At 47.9% G+C, this 16655-nt stretch overlaps 1 protein-coding gene across 2 annotated transcripts in view; it reads right to left on the bottom strand.

Annotated features, from left to right (window-relative positions):
• The window catches only part of PARM1 (prostate androgen-regulated mucin-like protein 1), a 100845-nt gene that overhangs the window by 35764 nt on the left and 48426 nt on the right, over positions 1–16655 (bottom strand). For both annotated transcript variants that reach the window (XM_047719537.1, XM_047719536.1), the window contains exon 2: positions 86–859. In XM_047719537.1, the coding sequence (XP_047575493.1) occupies positions 86–859 (774 nt within the window). The remainder of the gene's footprint in view (positions 1–85; positions 860–16655) is intronic.

Below are 16655 nucleotides of genomic sequence, written 5' to 3'. Positions count from 1 at the left end.
CCCCCATGATTCAAACCGAGGTCAATGGCGCGGGGTTAATGGGGCTGCTTTCTTCGCACCTCGGGGTTCCGGGACCCAGACTCACCTGAACTGAGCGCGTGCTCCACTTCCTGCATGATCACGCCCGGGGAGGCGGTGGTCTCCATGTCCACCATCAGACAGGTCACTTTGGCCGGCGCTGTGGCTTGGGGCGTCGTGTCCGCGGGCCCTGGCTGGGCTGTGACATGGGAAGTGGTTGTGCGCGCAGAGCTCTGCTCTTCCGTCGGGGACCCCGGTGGGGTTGGGGATCCCGGTGGCGTTGGGGATCCCGGTGGGGTCGGGGACCCTGGTGGGGTCGGGGCTCCCGTGGGCTCGGTGCTGGTGTCCGCAGAGCTGTGATTGGCGCTGGTGGGGGAAGCGGACGAAACCTCCCCGGCTGGAGAGGTCGACGGGGGTGGGGGCGAGGAGGCCGGAGCCTGAGGAGAGGGGAGCGTGGGAGACCCAGCGGGGGCCTCGGAGGGGGCCCGGGACTCAGTCGGGGGAGCGCTTGGCTCCTCGGGAGTGCTCGGGCCGCGCTCCGAGGGTGTGGGTGTTAAGGGCGCCCCGCCGCTGGCGGGGGAGGCCGCCGCGCTCGGGCCTCCCCAGGGAGAGGCTGGGCTGCTCGGGCCCGCTTCTCCGGGCTCTGCGGAAGCGTTCCTGGGGCGTGTGGGCGCCGGGGCCGAGGCCGGAGCCGGGAGGACCGCGTGGCCGGGGGCGCCGCTGGTCGGGGAGGCAGGAGGGCTGCGGGGCGCGCTGGTCCAGCGGGCCGTGGACGGGAGAGCGTTGGCCGGAAGAGACACGGGGAAGGGGGCCGACGACGGCAGGCTCTGCACCCGCAGTCCTGTGGAAGAGCCAGCACAGACCGGTTAGCGCGCGCACTGCGCCCCGGCACTTTCACAGGCGTCTCTCTCTTTGCGCGATGCCCTCCCAGCTGGGAAGGTGACCTGTGCCTCTTTTCTTCCCACTCCCTGCTCCCTCCTCCCGCTGGGTCTCTCAGTGGGAACCAGCCTGAAGGCCCAGGGAGACCGTGGGTCCTTCAACACACGTGTAGCCAATACATGGAAGGAGCTCATCTTGTCCCCTGCTTGCTTGAAACTGTGCCCTTAACTGGGGAACTGACCTTCACCGGGAATTTTCTGGATTGCTTGGGGGTGTGTGTGTGTGTACCCCAGTACCTGCGCTGACGGTGGGGGATCTGGGGTTGGTGAGTACAGAGCTGAAGGAGCTCCTGGGTTGGCTGTTCCCTGGCCCAGAGGTTGTGAGCTCTGCTGTGAGTGTGTGTGTGTGTGTGTGTGTGTGTGTGTTTGTGCGCGCGCGGGTCGGGGAGGCAAGAGGGCTTTTTTTTTTTTTTTTTTTTTGGTGTATTTATGTGTATTTATGCACAAGGATACTAGGGCTGTGGGCTTGCTGATGGGTTGAGTCAAGATGTGAAAACATTCTCTGTGAAGGGGGAAAGGCAGGAAGTCCTGGAAGAAAACCTGACGGTAGGAAATATGTTTTGGAACTATTATCTGGGACCGGAACACAGTTCTTTCAAATTCTAGCCTGGGGTCTTTACAATCATATCATTTTGCAAAATGTTTCCCCTTCACGTTTTGTAACATTTAGAATTAGTTTCTGTTCTTCCTTCCTTCCGTCCTGCCTCCCTCCATTTACATATTCTGTTTAATTAATTCTTTCATTTATTCAAGTACTTAATAAATGGCTTCTATCACTGAGTGCTATCACTCACCCAGTCTTGAATTTTTATTTCCCTTTTTATGTAAACCACCTTCTGATTGAGTCCCCATGGCCCTCAGCATCCCCCAACGAGCTTTTCCTCTAGTCATTTCCATTCAGTGGTTGACAGCTTCTTTCATTCAGTTGCTCAGTTAAAAATGGAGACATGACCCTTAATGCACCCCTTTACCTCCCACCCCATATCAAATCCATTGGTGGTGAATCAGGATGACTCTACCTTGAAAATATATCCCAACCCAATCACTTTTCTCCACCTCCCCATCATCTCAAGATCACCTGAGCCACCAGTCACTTGCTGAGACAACTGCCATAATCTCTTCATGGGTCTTCTGCCCTTTGGATTTTCTCCCTTTCAGTTTTTTTTCACAAGAGCAGCTGGTATGATCTTTTAGTGGTATATCAGAGCATGTTCTTTAATTGGTCAAAACCCTCCAAAGCCATTCTGCTGCACTTAGAACAAAATTCCAAACTAATCCCCTATGTCACTCCGTGCTCTCCTCATCATTCAGGTTGGTCTCTGCTCAAATGTCACCTCCTTCTCAGAAGAGCCTTCCCAGATGATCCCAACTGAAATCATTCCCACTCCAGCTCCTTGTTTCGTTTTTAAAAGATGATTTTTTTTAACTGTTAAAGTGCATGTAACATTTACCATTTTAACCATTTTAAAACCGGTTTATTTCTTTGAAAGAGAGAGAGGAAGTGCGGGGTTGGGGGGAAGGGGTAAAGGGAGAGGGAGAGAGAGTCTCAAGCTGACTCCATGCTGAGCATAGAGCCTGATGCTGGGCTTGGTCAGGGCTCCATCTCACAACCCTGAAATCATGACCTGAGCCAAAACCAAGAGTTGGAGGCCTAACTGGCTGTGCCACCCAGGTGCCCCATTTTAGCCATTTTTAAGCTCAGTGGCATTCAGTGCCATCACCACTAACCCATCTCCAGAAGTTTCTCATCTTCCCAAACTGAAACTCTGTACCATTAAATAACAGTAACTCTCCTTTATTCAGTGGAAACCACTATTACACTTTTTGTCTCTGTGCATTTGACTACTTTAGGTAATGCATGTAAGTAGAGTCATATTATAATTGTCCTTTTGTGAATGGGTTATAATGTCTTAACATAATGTCTTCAAGGTTCATCTATACTGTAACTTGTGTCAGAATCTCCTTCCTTTTAAGGCTGAATAATAGACTTTATACACATAAGCCACATTGTATTCATCCATTCATTCACTGATGGACTTCTACCATCAAGGTAGAAGGTAGCAAGGGTTGTTGCTACCTTTTGGCGACTATGAATAATGCTATGAGTCTGAGTGTACAAGTATCCATTTGAGACCCTGCCTTCAGTTCTTTTGGGTTTATATCCAGAAAGAGAAGTAGTGGATCATATGGTAATTCTATTTTTGATTTCTTGAGGAACTACCATATCCTTTGCTCATTTTTTTTCATAAAATAGAAGTTTCTTCCTGAAATCACATTACTATTTATTTACTTGTTATTCTCTCTCTTCTATCAGAATGTAAGCTCCATGATGGCACAGGGACCTGGTCTTAATCATTAATATTTCCCCCCAAGCCTAGGACAGTGCCTAGATCATGGTAAGTGCTCAGTAAATCCTTGTGGAGGGAAAGAATGAAGGAAGGAAGGAAGGAAGGAAAGGAGGGAAGGAGGGAGGATGGATTAACTTAAGAAGTTTATCCAAAAATACTTCAGAATCTCTCTATTCTCTTCTACATCTCACTTAGTATGGCCATATCCACCAGAGCCACCTCGGGAATGGCTGCCTGCCTGGGGTTACATGAGCACAGGAACCTTGCTTTCAAAGCCAACCTCACTCTCTGTCATTCTACCACAACACATACCTATGCCTGATGTCATTTTAGGTCTTCAACTCTTTAACTCTCCATATTCTGAGGAGATTTCCTTGGAGATAGCATCCAAGAAATGACCAACCATTATAAAATTCATAAGGAATGAAACATGGGTTAGATTCCAGCCCAAAGGATGGGGGAAGAGATATATTTGGAGGCATTCAGGCATTCGTGGGAAAATTGCTTACTTCTTCATTCTGGCACACAGTAGACACCATAGCTGATGACAAGTTATGCTACAGAAGCTATCCTGAAGACAGTTTTCTCATATTTAACTGAATTTAACATTTGAATTGTTATAGAAGTCCTTAGTTTTATCTTATTGAAAAGGAATTGGTCAAAGCCATAAACTATAAGAGAGTTACTCTCCTAGTAAATAGGAGGGCACACCGTCTAAATTAGGTCACATAATAGTCCATGTTGCTGTAGTGGAGTTCTGGCAGCTCTGAAGTGCCAATGATTTCAGAACAAATACAGAGCAAGAGATCTTTAAAATATGGACAGAACAATGGTTGGGACAATATTATTAAAATGCTGGATCTTCACATGCAACCTTTGGAGCTTTTTGGCTCTGCATCCTAGTAACTCCCATGGCTCATTATTCTGTGGCCAAACCCCAAAATGGCAATGTTGAACTACTATTGATAGTATTGGAGACAGAAGGGGGCAGAGACTATCGCAGTCTGATAGCCAAGTCAGAGCCTTTAGGAACCTGGGATACCTGAGGAATGAGCTGTGCACAAAGGAGCATTCATTCATTCATTCATTCATTCTTTTATTGAGTAGCTTCTACACCTGTGGCTTTGCCCTCAGAGAGTTCAATATCCAGCAGGACAGAAAGGACCCCCAACTTCCTGTCATATGATGTGGTAAGTGCCTCACTGAGGTAAAAGTGGTTTATAGTGGGAGCCCTGAGGTACGAGGGATACATTCTGTATGGGGGCCATGAAATGCAAAAGTATACAAATGTCATTTTCAAATGACATTTAGAAAAGCCACAGAAGAGAGGACATTTGAGTTGGTTCTGAAAGAATGAGAACACATACAATGCCACTTATGGTGTATGATGTTCAGGGTGACAGCTGCATTGTCATTTCCAGTGGAGCTAAAAGCTGGACCATGAAAATCATTAGTGCTGAAAGGAACATGCCTGGTAATTGGTTTTGTTGCTAGAAATATCTATTTCCTTGTTTAACTCTGACTGATATACTTTTATAGCTCTTATCCTTCCTGCTTCCAAAGAAGACCCGAGGTGGTCATTCATCCCCCATGGCTACCTTCTGAGTATTTATTTACAATACTTTAAAGCCTAGGGACACCTGGGTGGTTCAGTTGGTTAAGTGACTGCCTTTGGCTCAGGTTATGATCCCAGGATCCTGGGATGGAGCCCTGCATCAGGCTCTCTGCTCAGTGGGGAGCCTGCTTCGCCCTCTCTGGGTCTTCTCTCATCATGAAGACTTCCAAGGCCCATTAAGACTCTCCTAGGGAATGCCTGCTGTCTTCATCTGCTCAGGCTGCCAGGTCAAAATACCATGCAGACTGGGTGGCTTTAACAACACAAGTCTACTTCTCACAGTTTGGAGGCTAGGAAGTCCAAGCAAGGTGTGGGCCCATACAGTTTCGGTGGCCACCTTCTCTCTGTGTCCTTGCATGACCTTTCCTCATGTGTGCTCGTGGAGCAAGAGAGAGACGGCAAGCTCTCTGCTATCTCTTCTCAGAAAGGCACTAATCCCATCCTGAGGGCTCCACTCTCATGATCTCATCCAATACTAATCACTTCCTCAAAGCCCCGTCTCCAAATACCATCACACTAGGACCTCAATGTTCAGAATCACAGAGATGGTCTGAGGAAATATATTTCTACTTTCTCATGATAGATTTATGTTTCCAGAGGAATACCAAACTAAATAAGTCAAACATATAAGGATGTATACTTTCTCAGGATTAAAAAAATTTGTTTTAGAGCTAGAAAGGGGGTATGCTGTGTGAGTACAGCTCCTCATTTGATACATGGAGGACAGACGTGGAAAGTGGAGTGTTATAAGTGAAGTCATACTTCTAAGAGCAGGAGCTGGGCTATGTGGCCCAGAGAGAATCCTGCAGGGTCAGAATCAGACCTAGAGCTTCCACCTCCGAGCCTGCACCCTCCCCCCCACCAATACACATACAGTGTGTCCTTGACTTGAAAAGAGTGGTAGAATGTACTGTAGCAACTGCCATTATGGGATAAGCGGGGGGGGTCCACAGGAGGCCAGACAGCTGAATAAGCTGAAATAATTGAAATAACGCCCCGTATACCTTCCCGTTCCAAATAGAGCCACTTTCCCCGGAAGAAAAGAATTAACTTTCATATTTCCTTGAGGAAATGGCAGAAAAACTAGAATGAAGAAATCGAACCCATTACTCTCAATTTAGAGGTGAATGTGCTTTGTTCCAAAACAGTGACATTGCTAGGTGTGGCATGCCCGGCCTGGGCAGTGACAAGCCTCCGTGCCTGAAAGGGACTGACTCAAGGAAGGAAATCTCTTAGACTTGGCACAGAGGAGAGTTCTAGAGGAATGATGGCCAACTTCACCTAATCTGAAATTCCTCTGTGTAGGCTTACAGATGGCAGCCTTTCCTGAACTTTGGTCAGAAGTTTGGAGCTTTTCTGTTGCAAGAGGAGCTGATTGCTGCTCAGAAGAAGAGCGGATTCTTAGTTGGAAAGAAAATCGTTCGTTTCCGTGTACATTGTCCATTATTATGGGAGAGACCAGTATTGGAGTTTCTGTCTCTTTGGTGTATGAAATAAAGGTGTCTGGCTTGAGCCCCAGTTTCTTGCCTTGCCTTCTGGGGGGTTGCCCCATTTGGGTAGGTGAGTTCTCCCCAGGCGGAGGTACTCCCGGGTAGAAAGCCTGCATTCTGCCCCCATGCTCCACCTCTTGGCCTCACGGGACGTCAGCGGCATCCGGCCAGGCTGGCAGCCAGTGGACAATGAACGCCCGAACTGTCACCTTTTCCTGGGTTTCATGAACAGCAACATGGGCCGGTGCCAGAGTCCCAGGTTGCCTGGGCGTTGCTTACCCATCCCCCCGCCCAGCACATGTCCTTTCCTGCCCTTCGCTTGTCAAGTACCTGAGGAAACACGTGACAAAGCTTTGGCAAATTCAGTGAAACTCGATCAAAACGCAGTCGGGCCCTTTCCCGTTGCTGCCAAGTCAGGCTGAGTGTTGCCTTTGCCTGTGGTCTCGCGGCTCACGCCAGGCCTGCTGACAGGGGCCCCCGGGGCTGCTGAGGGGCTGCACGCTAAATGACCGCTGAGGTTAGCCAGACGGCCACCACCGTGAGCTTCCTGAAAGGCCAGCCGGGCCACATCACACCCCCTGAGGCTTGAGAGGAGGATGGGCGGCCGCGCTGGTGTTCCCCTGACCGAAGGCAAAAACTGCAAATGCCCCGCAACAATGTCGTTTTGGAATATAGGTGAGGTCCGGAGCTAATGGCCAAGGAAGAATTCTTGAGATGTCTTCGGTGCAAAAAGGTGGTTTATTAAAGCCCAGGGACGGGACCCTTGGACAAAAGAGCTGCTGCCCTGGGGTCTTGTGCAGCAGTGATTATATGCTCCAGACTTGTGCAGCAGTGATTATATGCTCCAGACTTGTGCAGCAGTGATTATATGCTCCAGACTTGTGCAGCAGTGATTATATGCTCCAGACTTGTGCAGCAGTGATTATATGCTCCAGACTTGTGCAGCAGGGATTATATGCTCCAGACTTGTGCAGCAGGGATTATATGCTCCAGACTTGTGCAGCAGGGATTATATGCTCCAGACTTGTGCAGCAGGGATTATATGCTCCAGACTTGTGCAGCAGGGATTATATGCTCCAGACTTGTGCAGCAGGGATTATATGCTCCAGACTTGTGCAGCAGTGATTATATGCTCCAGACTTGGGAGAAGTAAGGAAAAGGGAGGTTTCATATGCTTTTTTTTCTTTTTAAATAAAGATGTTATTTTTTTATTTATTTGACACAGAAAGCGACAGAGAGCAAGCACACGTGAGCACGAGCAGGGGCGCGGCAGGCAGAGGGAGAAGCAGGCTCCCCACTGAGCAGGGGGCCCAATGACAGACCCGGTCCCATGGCCCTGGTATCCTGACCGAGCCAAAGGCACACGGTTAACCCACTGAGCCACCCAGGCATCCCCCAGATACCTACAAGATACCAGAGGCCTTGCCATTGGGGAGTTAAGCTTGTTTTCCTCTCCAGCAAGGTATTAACACTGACGTAGCTGGGAGACTCTTGGAAGAATGTCACACATGTCCTACCCAGGAGTGTTGCAGGCTGTCAGCTTATTTACGCTTTGTCTTCAGCTAGCCTTTGGCTCCCTCATCAGCAAGGCCTGGAAGGCTCTCCACAGTCCAGTCCCAGTCCGTCCATCCAGCCTTGCTCCCCACCAGGTCCTCAAACACACCAGGCATTTCTGCCTAAACAGCACTCTCTCTTTTCTCTGCCTGAGTTACTCCTATTCATCATACCAGTGTTAGCTGAAGGGCCTTTGCTGATTCTCTCCTTAAATCCCTCCCTCGCCCACCCCCCAAGCCCTCCTGGACTCAGAGCATCCCATACCTTAACCGCATAGCACTGACGTCTGACATCTGAGTGTTACTATGTGATTGCTTCCAAGAAGCTTTGTTTAACACACGCCTCCCTCTCCATCCTCCAAAATGCACATGCAACATGGGCCGTATTGGATCTGCTCACCACGCGTCCTCCTTGCCAGGCTCATAATAGGAATTCAAGCAATTCATAAAATAAACATATTTGAGCAAACTGAACTATGCCCGACTCTCTGCCTCCTTGCCTTTGCCTGTGCTGTTCTTCCCACCCCGAATCCCCCTCCCCGGCCCGATTCTGAGAGCCTTATCCCCTCTGTAAAGTATTCTCCAAACTGATGGGGGTCATAGCACTTTGCACAGATTTTAATTGTAGCACACATTATAACGAGCCATGCTTTCTCTCCGTGCTTGTCTCCCATCAGTCTGGGAGCCTTAATCATAGGGAGTGCAGCTTGGTTTTTGTGTCTTAGTGCCTGGCACAGATAAGGGACTCAATAAATATTCATTGAGTGAAAACATGGATTCTCTACCCTTTGAAAGACAGAAATGTTCTCTGGCTTATAGGCTGGGCCCTGAGAGCACAAACGCATCTTCCCTTTGATCTGTCTGTAAGTTCCATAAAAACCATCAGCTCATACAAAACTGGAGATGGGTCTCCAAGCAGACGTTTGCTATTTTTGCGTGCTCGTTTCCACTCTGGAGACTGCAGGAATTTCCTCTCTCTGGGCGTGATACAGACCAGAGTCACCAGCCCTGGAGAGGTTGGCCATCCATCAGTTGGTCCAAACACAGGCCGGCCTTACTTTTCTTTACTCAATGGGCTACCCTTCTGTTCAAGGGACAGAAAAAGAGAGAGTAAAAATAATCTTATGGTGATAAATATTTTTTAATATCAAAACTAGGCTTTTGCAATCTTTAGTTGAGTGAAGCCACTGATAGGGACTCACAAAAATGCCCAACGGAGGGCACCCACCGCTCCAGAAGATTCCTCTAACATCTGCAAAACCACCACTAATCTGAGGCTGGTCCGACCATATGGTATTCGACAGCTATCATATGCCTAGACAGAATGTGTATGTCCCAAAGCCATCAAACTGTGTTTAAGACACTTGTTTGAAGTAGAAAAGCCATATTCTCCAGAGTGTTTTGTTTATGGAAATGAGATGCAATCCTAGTCCAAAAAGAGGAAAAACGCTTCTGTTTTTAAGCCACAAATGCGAACCTACGGACGTGGTATGTGACTCAATTTCTTTCTCCATAAAGTCAGGGCTCACAGTATCACCAGGCTCTCCTGAGACTGCTGGGAAGGCTAATGACAGAATAACATTTGGGATGAAGGTTGGGTTTCCTGGAGGAAAAAAATATAAGATTTTTCTTTCCTCCCTCCAGAAGCAACAACTGTTTTTTGTGAGCAGGATGTCCTCCCACAACTCATTATCTTTGGTTGTGTGGGGACTGTGGTGCTTGGCTCAGGCAGTGGCTGTGCTGAGCAAGGATGCCCACTGGTACCTGAAATTCCAAAGGTACCATATAGGGGTTCCGCAGGGGGGAGCACCGGAGAGAAAGAGACAGTGTAGGGAGGGCGAGACCCTTCTCGATGGCTGCTCTGTGGTCACGGGGACATGGGTGTGTGCCGTGAGTAGTAGGCTGGAAGAAGGAGGCAATCCATCACCTCCGTGAGGTGTGTGGGGGGGAATTTCTGAACAAGCGTCAGGTTCTTCTGTTCTTCTCTTCTTCAGGTCCAGTCCCAACATTTGTGGGATCTGGGACGAGAGCACATGCAAACGTCCACACAGAGAATGTCTCAGTACGTACCTGCTATACGTCACTTCGTGTCTGTGGCCCAGTCTGTGTTCCATCCAGGGCCCTGCAGCCCACAACGAGGGGATCCCTCGGTGCCCTGGGAACACGTGTCCCACCCCCCGGGGATCTGCTGGGGCACTGCAGGCCAACGCCGGGCCTGGGCCCACCCGAAGCCAGGATGGAGACAGCCCCAGACATATTCCACGGGCAGCCTTGGTGGGCAGGCTCCCCCTCCCTAGGCCTCACTCTCACGGCAGGATTTCCAGGCATTCTCAAGCACAGGGGACGGACGGAGCGCACGCAGCACTTTGGGTGACTTGTAGTGACCAAATTTAAGCAGAGGCCGCCACTCCTCCCCTTACCCGGACCCAAGGCTTTGAATCTCTCTTCCCCTCACCCCTTGGAGTGGTTGCTGGCCATACTTTCCAGCCTGGGGGCACAATTCAGCAGCCCTGTCCCTCTCCTGTTTGCTCTCTCAATTACTGAAATTCCAAAAGAAAAAGAAAATCTTCATGGGATTGAAGAGAAAAAAAGATCTTTGTGTTTGGGTGTTTGTAAGATGCAGCGTCTCTTGCCTGATTGGGGGGTGGCATATCCTTCCTTCCGCGCTACCCCTGATAAGCCCAAATCACAAACGAGCTCTTTCTCATCCCCTGTAGCCCTTGCAAACCATAAATGTAAGAAAGCCCCTAATACTGTCCTGGTCTGACTCTGAACCTCTTCCTTCAGAGGATCTCCTTTCAGGCTTCAAAATGCTCAAATGGCCGAGGCAGCCCAGGGCCATGGGCACTACTGCCCGCTCAGCCTGCATACCATTGCCACCAGGTCAGCTGAGGGCACCATCCATGACCCCTTGTTCCACACAAAGAGCTGGAGCTCTTCAGGGGGTCAGCTCCATGGCAGCCTGCCTTTGGAAGGACAGCCCTCGGGGTCATCCCGGGCTGATGCGTCTGGGCATTCATGTCAGTCAGTTAGTAGGTAATCCGACTCATCACAGGATAATACCGAGAAATGCAATTAGATGCTGTGCTTCTGTTTGCCTCACCACTGGAAGGTCACCCCTGACCATCCCGGGGTCAGTCAAGAGGGCAAGGAGGGCTCCAGTGCAAACATAGCTCCATGACTGGGCAAATGACTCAGAGGAAGCTTCCGCTGAAGGGAGGAGGGTGGGCAGAAGAGGCTTTCTGAGAGAAGACCCATGACCCTCCTTCCTCTTCCTGCCGCCATTTTCTTTCTAAGACTGTCCTCCAGAAGTGCCAGTCAGCGTAAACAGCGATGCTTCGTCATCTCTGTTTTCTTCTTTTTAACATTTTTTAATGTAGTCTTAAAATAGAAATATAACATACACGTAGGATAAGGTACACATCTTAAGTGTACAAATCAATGAATTTTCACCTGTGTGTATACCGGCATAATCACCACCCTGATCGAGATACAGAATCTCTCCAGCAGCCCAGAAAGTTCCCTCATCCCCTCTCGCAGGCAGAACTCTCCAAAGGTAATTCTTCTTCTGACTTTCATCACAACAGATCAGTTTTGCCTGTTCTTAAACTTCATGTACGTTGGATCCTTTAGTGAGTACTCTTTCATGTCCACATTCTTTCACTCCCTGTAAGACTGTCTTGTGTTGTCATGTGTGTTAATAACCCACTCTTCTTCATTGCCGCATGGTATTCAACAGTGCAATTATACCACGACTTATTGGTCCCTTCTGCCAATGGTGGGCATTTGGTTCTTTCCAGTTTAGGGTTGTTATAAATGAGCCCGCCTCATAACTTCTTAGTAAACATGTTGCTAGTGCATTTTTCCAAGCCAAATTTTCTGGGTAACTTATAAGTATTAAGTCACTTAATCTTCACCATAAGTGGGAGGTTACCCCTATTTTACAGGCGAGCAATCCAAGGTGAAAAAAGGTTAAATAACCGCTCAAGACATGTAACTAGAAGGAAGGAGAGTTTGGATTCAGAGTCTAGAAGGCAATCTATTTCAGCGACTTGCCTTCTTAACCATCTTACTGGAGGTTTGACTGCTATGGTGAACGTTATAAGCCAAACAATTTATCAGCTGCTTGATCTCGGGAAAGTCTCTTAATTTCTGTCTTCTCGCCTGCACACTGGGGTAACGACAGTACTCCTTTCACAGAGCTATTGTGAGGATGAAATCAATAAACCATATAAGGCAGACACTGTTGCTTGACTACACTAACATCCACTCCCCATTCCCTCTTGCCTGCCTCCCTATAAAGGCTATGAAAGTTATGAAAGTTAAACGCTCCCTTCTTGGCCTCCTTTGCAGCTAGAGATATCTCTGACCCCCGGTTCTGCACAGTGAGATTGTTGGGAGGTAGGTTAAGGGGATTTTGGAAAAATTTTGTTTCCTTATAAAAGGGATATGTAAGAAAGGGAAATTCCCATGGTACCTACTCTTTCCCCCTTCCTTACTTTAATGCAGATGTGACGTCTGGCCGAGGGACAGCATCTTGTGAAGCTAAGGATGAAAGTCAATCCAGTAGGGATGAGAGTGAAAGAAAGAGCCTTTCTCCTTGACGACACTGTAGATCTTGCCAAGCCAAGACTGGTTTGCCTACCTCCAGACCTCCTGCCATATAAACCATAAATGCCTTTGGGGATTAAGGCACCATTGGTCAGGTTTTCCATTCTTTGCAATATAGATGACAGACCACGTACAAAGGCCTGTCCCAACGTGTTTTGCACAGAGGAAGAGACCAATAAATATTAGGCTATTGTGCTGACCTCTGTTTAATTGGAAAGTGGGCCCACATGACTTCACCTCCTTTAATCTGCTAATAATCTGCAAAAGACACTTTGTAGGCACAATCCGAGGCAGACGATCACTCTTCATGGCATCGGCTGTGAGCCTTGGGGACAGAGAGCTCCCCACATCCTTCCAGGAAGCAACAGGCAGCGGGACCTGTCAGCGTTCCTGGAGGCATTTGCTAGGCTGATGCGTGTAAGACTGAGCTGCCTCCCACACCTAGAGGATGCCGCAGAAAGGGAAAAATAACCAAACCAAAACCCAGCTAAAGGTGATTTGTGTTTTTCCACTTTATTGAAAAAAAAAATTCAGAAACTTCCAGGGCAGCTGCACCATGAATCTCGATCTGACATGAATGAGGCTGACGGGCTTCAGTTGCTGAGAAAGCAGCACCAAATGGCCACCAGGGACCTCCTTTCCCTATTCGCAGACCGGCGGGCCGGCCCTCCTCGGCGCCCGCAGGGATAAGAAGAACGGCCTCGCCAGAACGCCACCCTCCTGTTATTTTCAAATTGTAGACTTCGCTCAGCAGTTTACTTTTTAAAAACGAAATTAGACTTTTGTTTGTTTAGGTCCAACATGACAAGGCCCTGTCGAGTGCCTGCTCATGAAGACGACCTACTATAAGCGATGTAAGTGGGTTTTGTGTCTCATACAGGCTTTCCACTGACCGCGGCAGTGTGGCTCTATTTTCCCTCGGGTATGTTGATGCTTAAAGCCTTCTGCACCTGACCCTTCTGAACAAAGGCCTCTGATACTGGTGCAGTCGCGATGGCCCCTTGACCGCTTTTTCTCCCCACAGATCATCTGTTTCGCCAAGTATGCCGAAAGCTTGACACTATGGTCTGAATGTCTGCTTTCCCCCAAATTCGTACGTGGAGTCCTAACCCTCAACCCGAAAGCTCTGGGAGGTGGGGCCTCTGGGAGGTGCTTGCGTCCTGAGGGTGGGCCCTCGTGAATGGGATCGGTGCTTTTATAAAACAGATCCCCAAAGAGCTTCTAGTCCCTTCCACCATGTGAGGACGCAGAGAAGACACCAGCTGTGAACCAGGAAGAGGACTTTCAACAGAACGTGACAATGCCTGTGCCATAACCTTCGGCTTCCCAGCCTCCAGGATTGGGAGAAAGAAATTTCTGCTGTTTCTAAGTACCCAGTCTGTGGGATTTAGTTGCAGCAGTCTGGACAGACTAAGACAGAAGCAGGTAAACAACGAGGTGAAAGGGATTGGTAGACAATTAAATGACACACCAAATTAATTAATTGTAATTTCTATGCTTTAGCTTTCTCCTAAACAACAGGTTTAAAAAATTACAGTGTTACCATGAAAAGATGCTCAACATCACTCATCATTAGGGAAATGCAAATAAAGACCACATTGAGATATATCCCCCCACACCTGTCAGAATGGCTAAATTCAACAACACGAGAAACAACAGGTGTTCATGTGGATGCAGAGAGAGGGGAAGCTTTTGCACTGTTGGTGGGCACGCAAACTGGTGGAGCCGCTCTGGAAAACAATATGGAGATTCCTCCAAGACTGAGAAATAGAACTACCTCGTGACGCAGCAACTGCACTACCAGATATTTACCCAAAGAATACAAAACGACTCATTCAAAGGCATACATGCTCCCTGATGTTCATAGCAGCGTTATCTACAATAGACAAACTGTGGCAACAGCCCGAGTGTCTGTCGACAGATGAAAATGGATAAAGAAGATATATAGACATATATATGTATATATATGTATACACACACACACACACACACACACACACACAAACATAAGCACAATGGAATATTACTCAGCCATAGAAAAGAATGAAATCTTGCCATTTCAACACGTGGATGAAGCTAGAGTGTGTTGTGCTAAGTGAAATAAATCAGAGAAAGACAAATACCATATGATTTCACTCCTGTGGAATTTAAGAAACGAAACAAATGAGCAACGGGGACAAAGAGAGGTACACCATCCCAGGGGAAGGGAGAACCAAGCGCCTGCTGTTTCCCGGAGGAAAGAGAAGGGTCCGCGGTCAGGAGGAGTTGCAGTCACATGTGCGAGCTCCTGGCTCACGTGAAGGTACGAAGAACGGAAGCTAAGTGAGAACAGATCTTACTTCCAGTTCACATGCTGTTCGGGTACCCTGTTCATTTTGCCGGAGTGACTCTTCTCTGTGGAAACGTGCCTTGCAAGGAACTAAATGAGTTGAAATCAGTATGAGGAACCATGCTCGATAGAAGGTGATGAATGTTAATCAGATTCTTTAACTGATGCGGGGAAACTGATGGTTTGAAGGAATTCCACAGTGAATCCTCATTTAATGTGATTAATTACCTCCTAATTTGTCACTTGTGTAAAGAATGCTTTCTGATTTTCAATTTGCCTAAAAATCCAGACTCTCTTAGGCTCTTGCTCCTAAACACATTCACTACTCCAGAAAGAATTAGCTGACTCCCCTTAATCACAGGGTTTACGTCTCTGCTTAAAATACCATAAATCACTAGTTGGGAACACACAGCCACATAAACATGGGCTTCAGGCTTTCATTTGTTAACCGACTTGCAACGGCTGCTTCTCAGTATCTCAGCAGCCAGGCCACCTCGGCTGGGAAGAGCATCAGCAACGCCAACACGACAGGCGCCCTGGCCCTGTGAGCGGCGTCCGGCGTATTCCAAGGAAAGTCTTTGGGACCCGTTAAAATGCTGCCCTGCAGCCACTGGCTGGTAGGTGCTACTGAACGCATCGATCTGGAAGGACAGCAGCTGGTGACATGAGCTAACGTGGGTGAATTGTGGAAGATGATTCAAAATCGGTAGCTCAACCTGAAGGGTCGTTCTGCTTTTGGTATACTTACTTAGAATGCATCTGTAAGTGCGGCGGCTCAGAAAAAGAGTTATTCAAAAAGTGACTCTGCCATCTGATACCTTCTGAACCTTCTGACACCTTCTGAATATATTCTTTAATATATTCCTAAATCCCCTCCAGCAATGTCGGAACAGCGTGGTGATGCCCGAAACACGCACGTGCTTCCTCTACCTCGTGGCTTTACTTTAAAAGCAATTCCCAGGTCTGCCTATCCAGGCTGCTGTGCTCTCCTGGGTTCCAGGTCTCGCTCTGTTCCTTTTGGGCTCTGCATTCAAATTCAGTAAGTCCAGCAACTGGTTTATCTTTCCCCATCAAACCAGTTCCTCCAGGCTTTCTTTATTCCTGTCATCACCCTTCCCTTTATGCAAGTTCCTTTTATTTTATTCTTAAAAAATATGGTATATATTTAAGGAGCATGTTGATTATATATATATATATGGTGATATGATTACTATAGTCAAGCTAATTTGCCTATTATCTCTTCATGTAAGTTACCATTTTTTGGGTGTAGGATGACAGCACCTGAAATCTACTCTTTTAGCAAATTTCCAATTTTCACTAAGTATTCTTTTCAAAGATTTATTTATTTGTCAGAGAGAGAGAGAGCACAAGAAGGGGGAAAGCAGGCACAGGGAGAATCAGGCTCCCCACTGAGCAGGGAGCCCCATGCAGGACTCCATCCCAGGACCCTGGGATACTGACCGAGCCAAAGGCAGATGTCTAACCAAATGGGCTAGTCACGGTGCCATCCATCAGATCTCTAGACTTATTTATCCTATGTATCTGCAACTTTGTATCATTTAACCCACATCTCCCCCCATTTCCCCACCTCCAACCCCTTGGTAACCACATTTCTACTATTCTCTGCTTCTATATATTTGACTTTTTTAGAATCCACATATAAGAGAGATCACTCAGTTGTTTTTTTTTTCCTTTCTTTGTTGGCTTATTTCATTTAGCATAATGTCCTCCAGGTTCATCCATGTCGTGGCGA

This window comes from Lutra lutra, chromosome 2, assembly GCF_902655055.1.
Source record: "Lutra lutra chromosome 2, mLutLut1.2, whole genome shotgun sequence".
NCBI lineage: Eukaryota > Metazoa > Chordata > Mammalia > Carnivora > Mustelidae > Lutra > Lutra lutra.
This window is presented reverse-complemented; position numbering and strand designations above follow the sequence as displayed.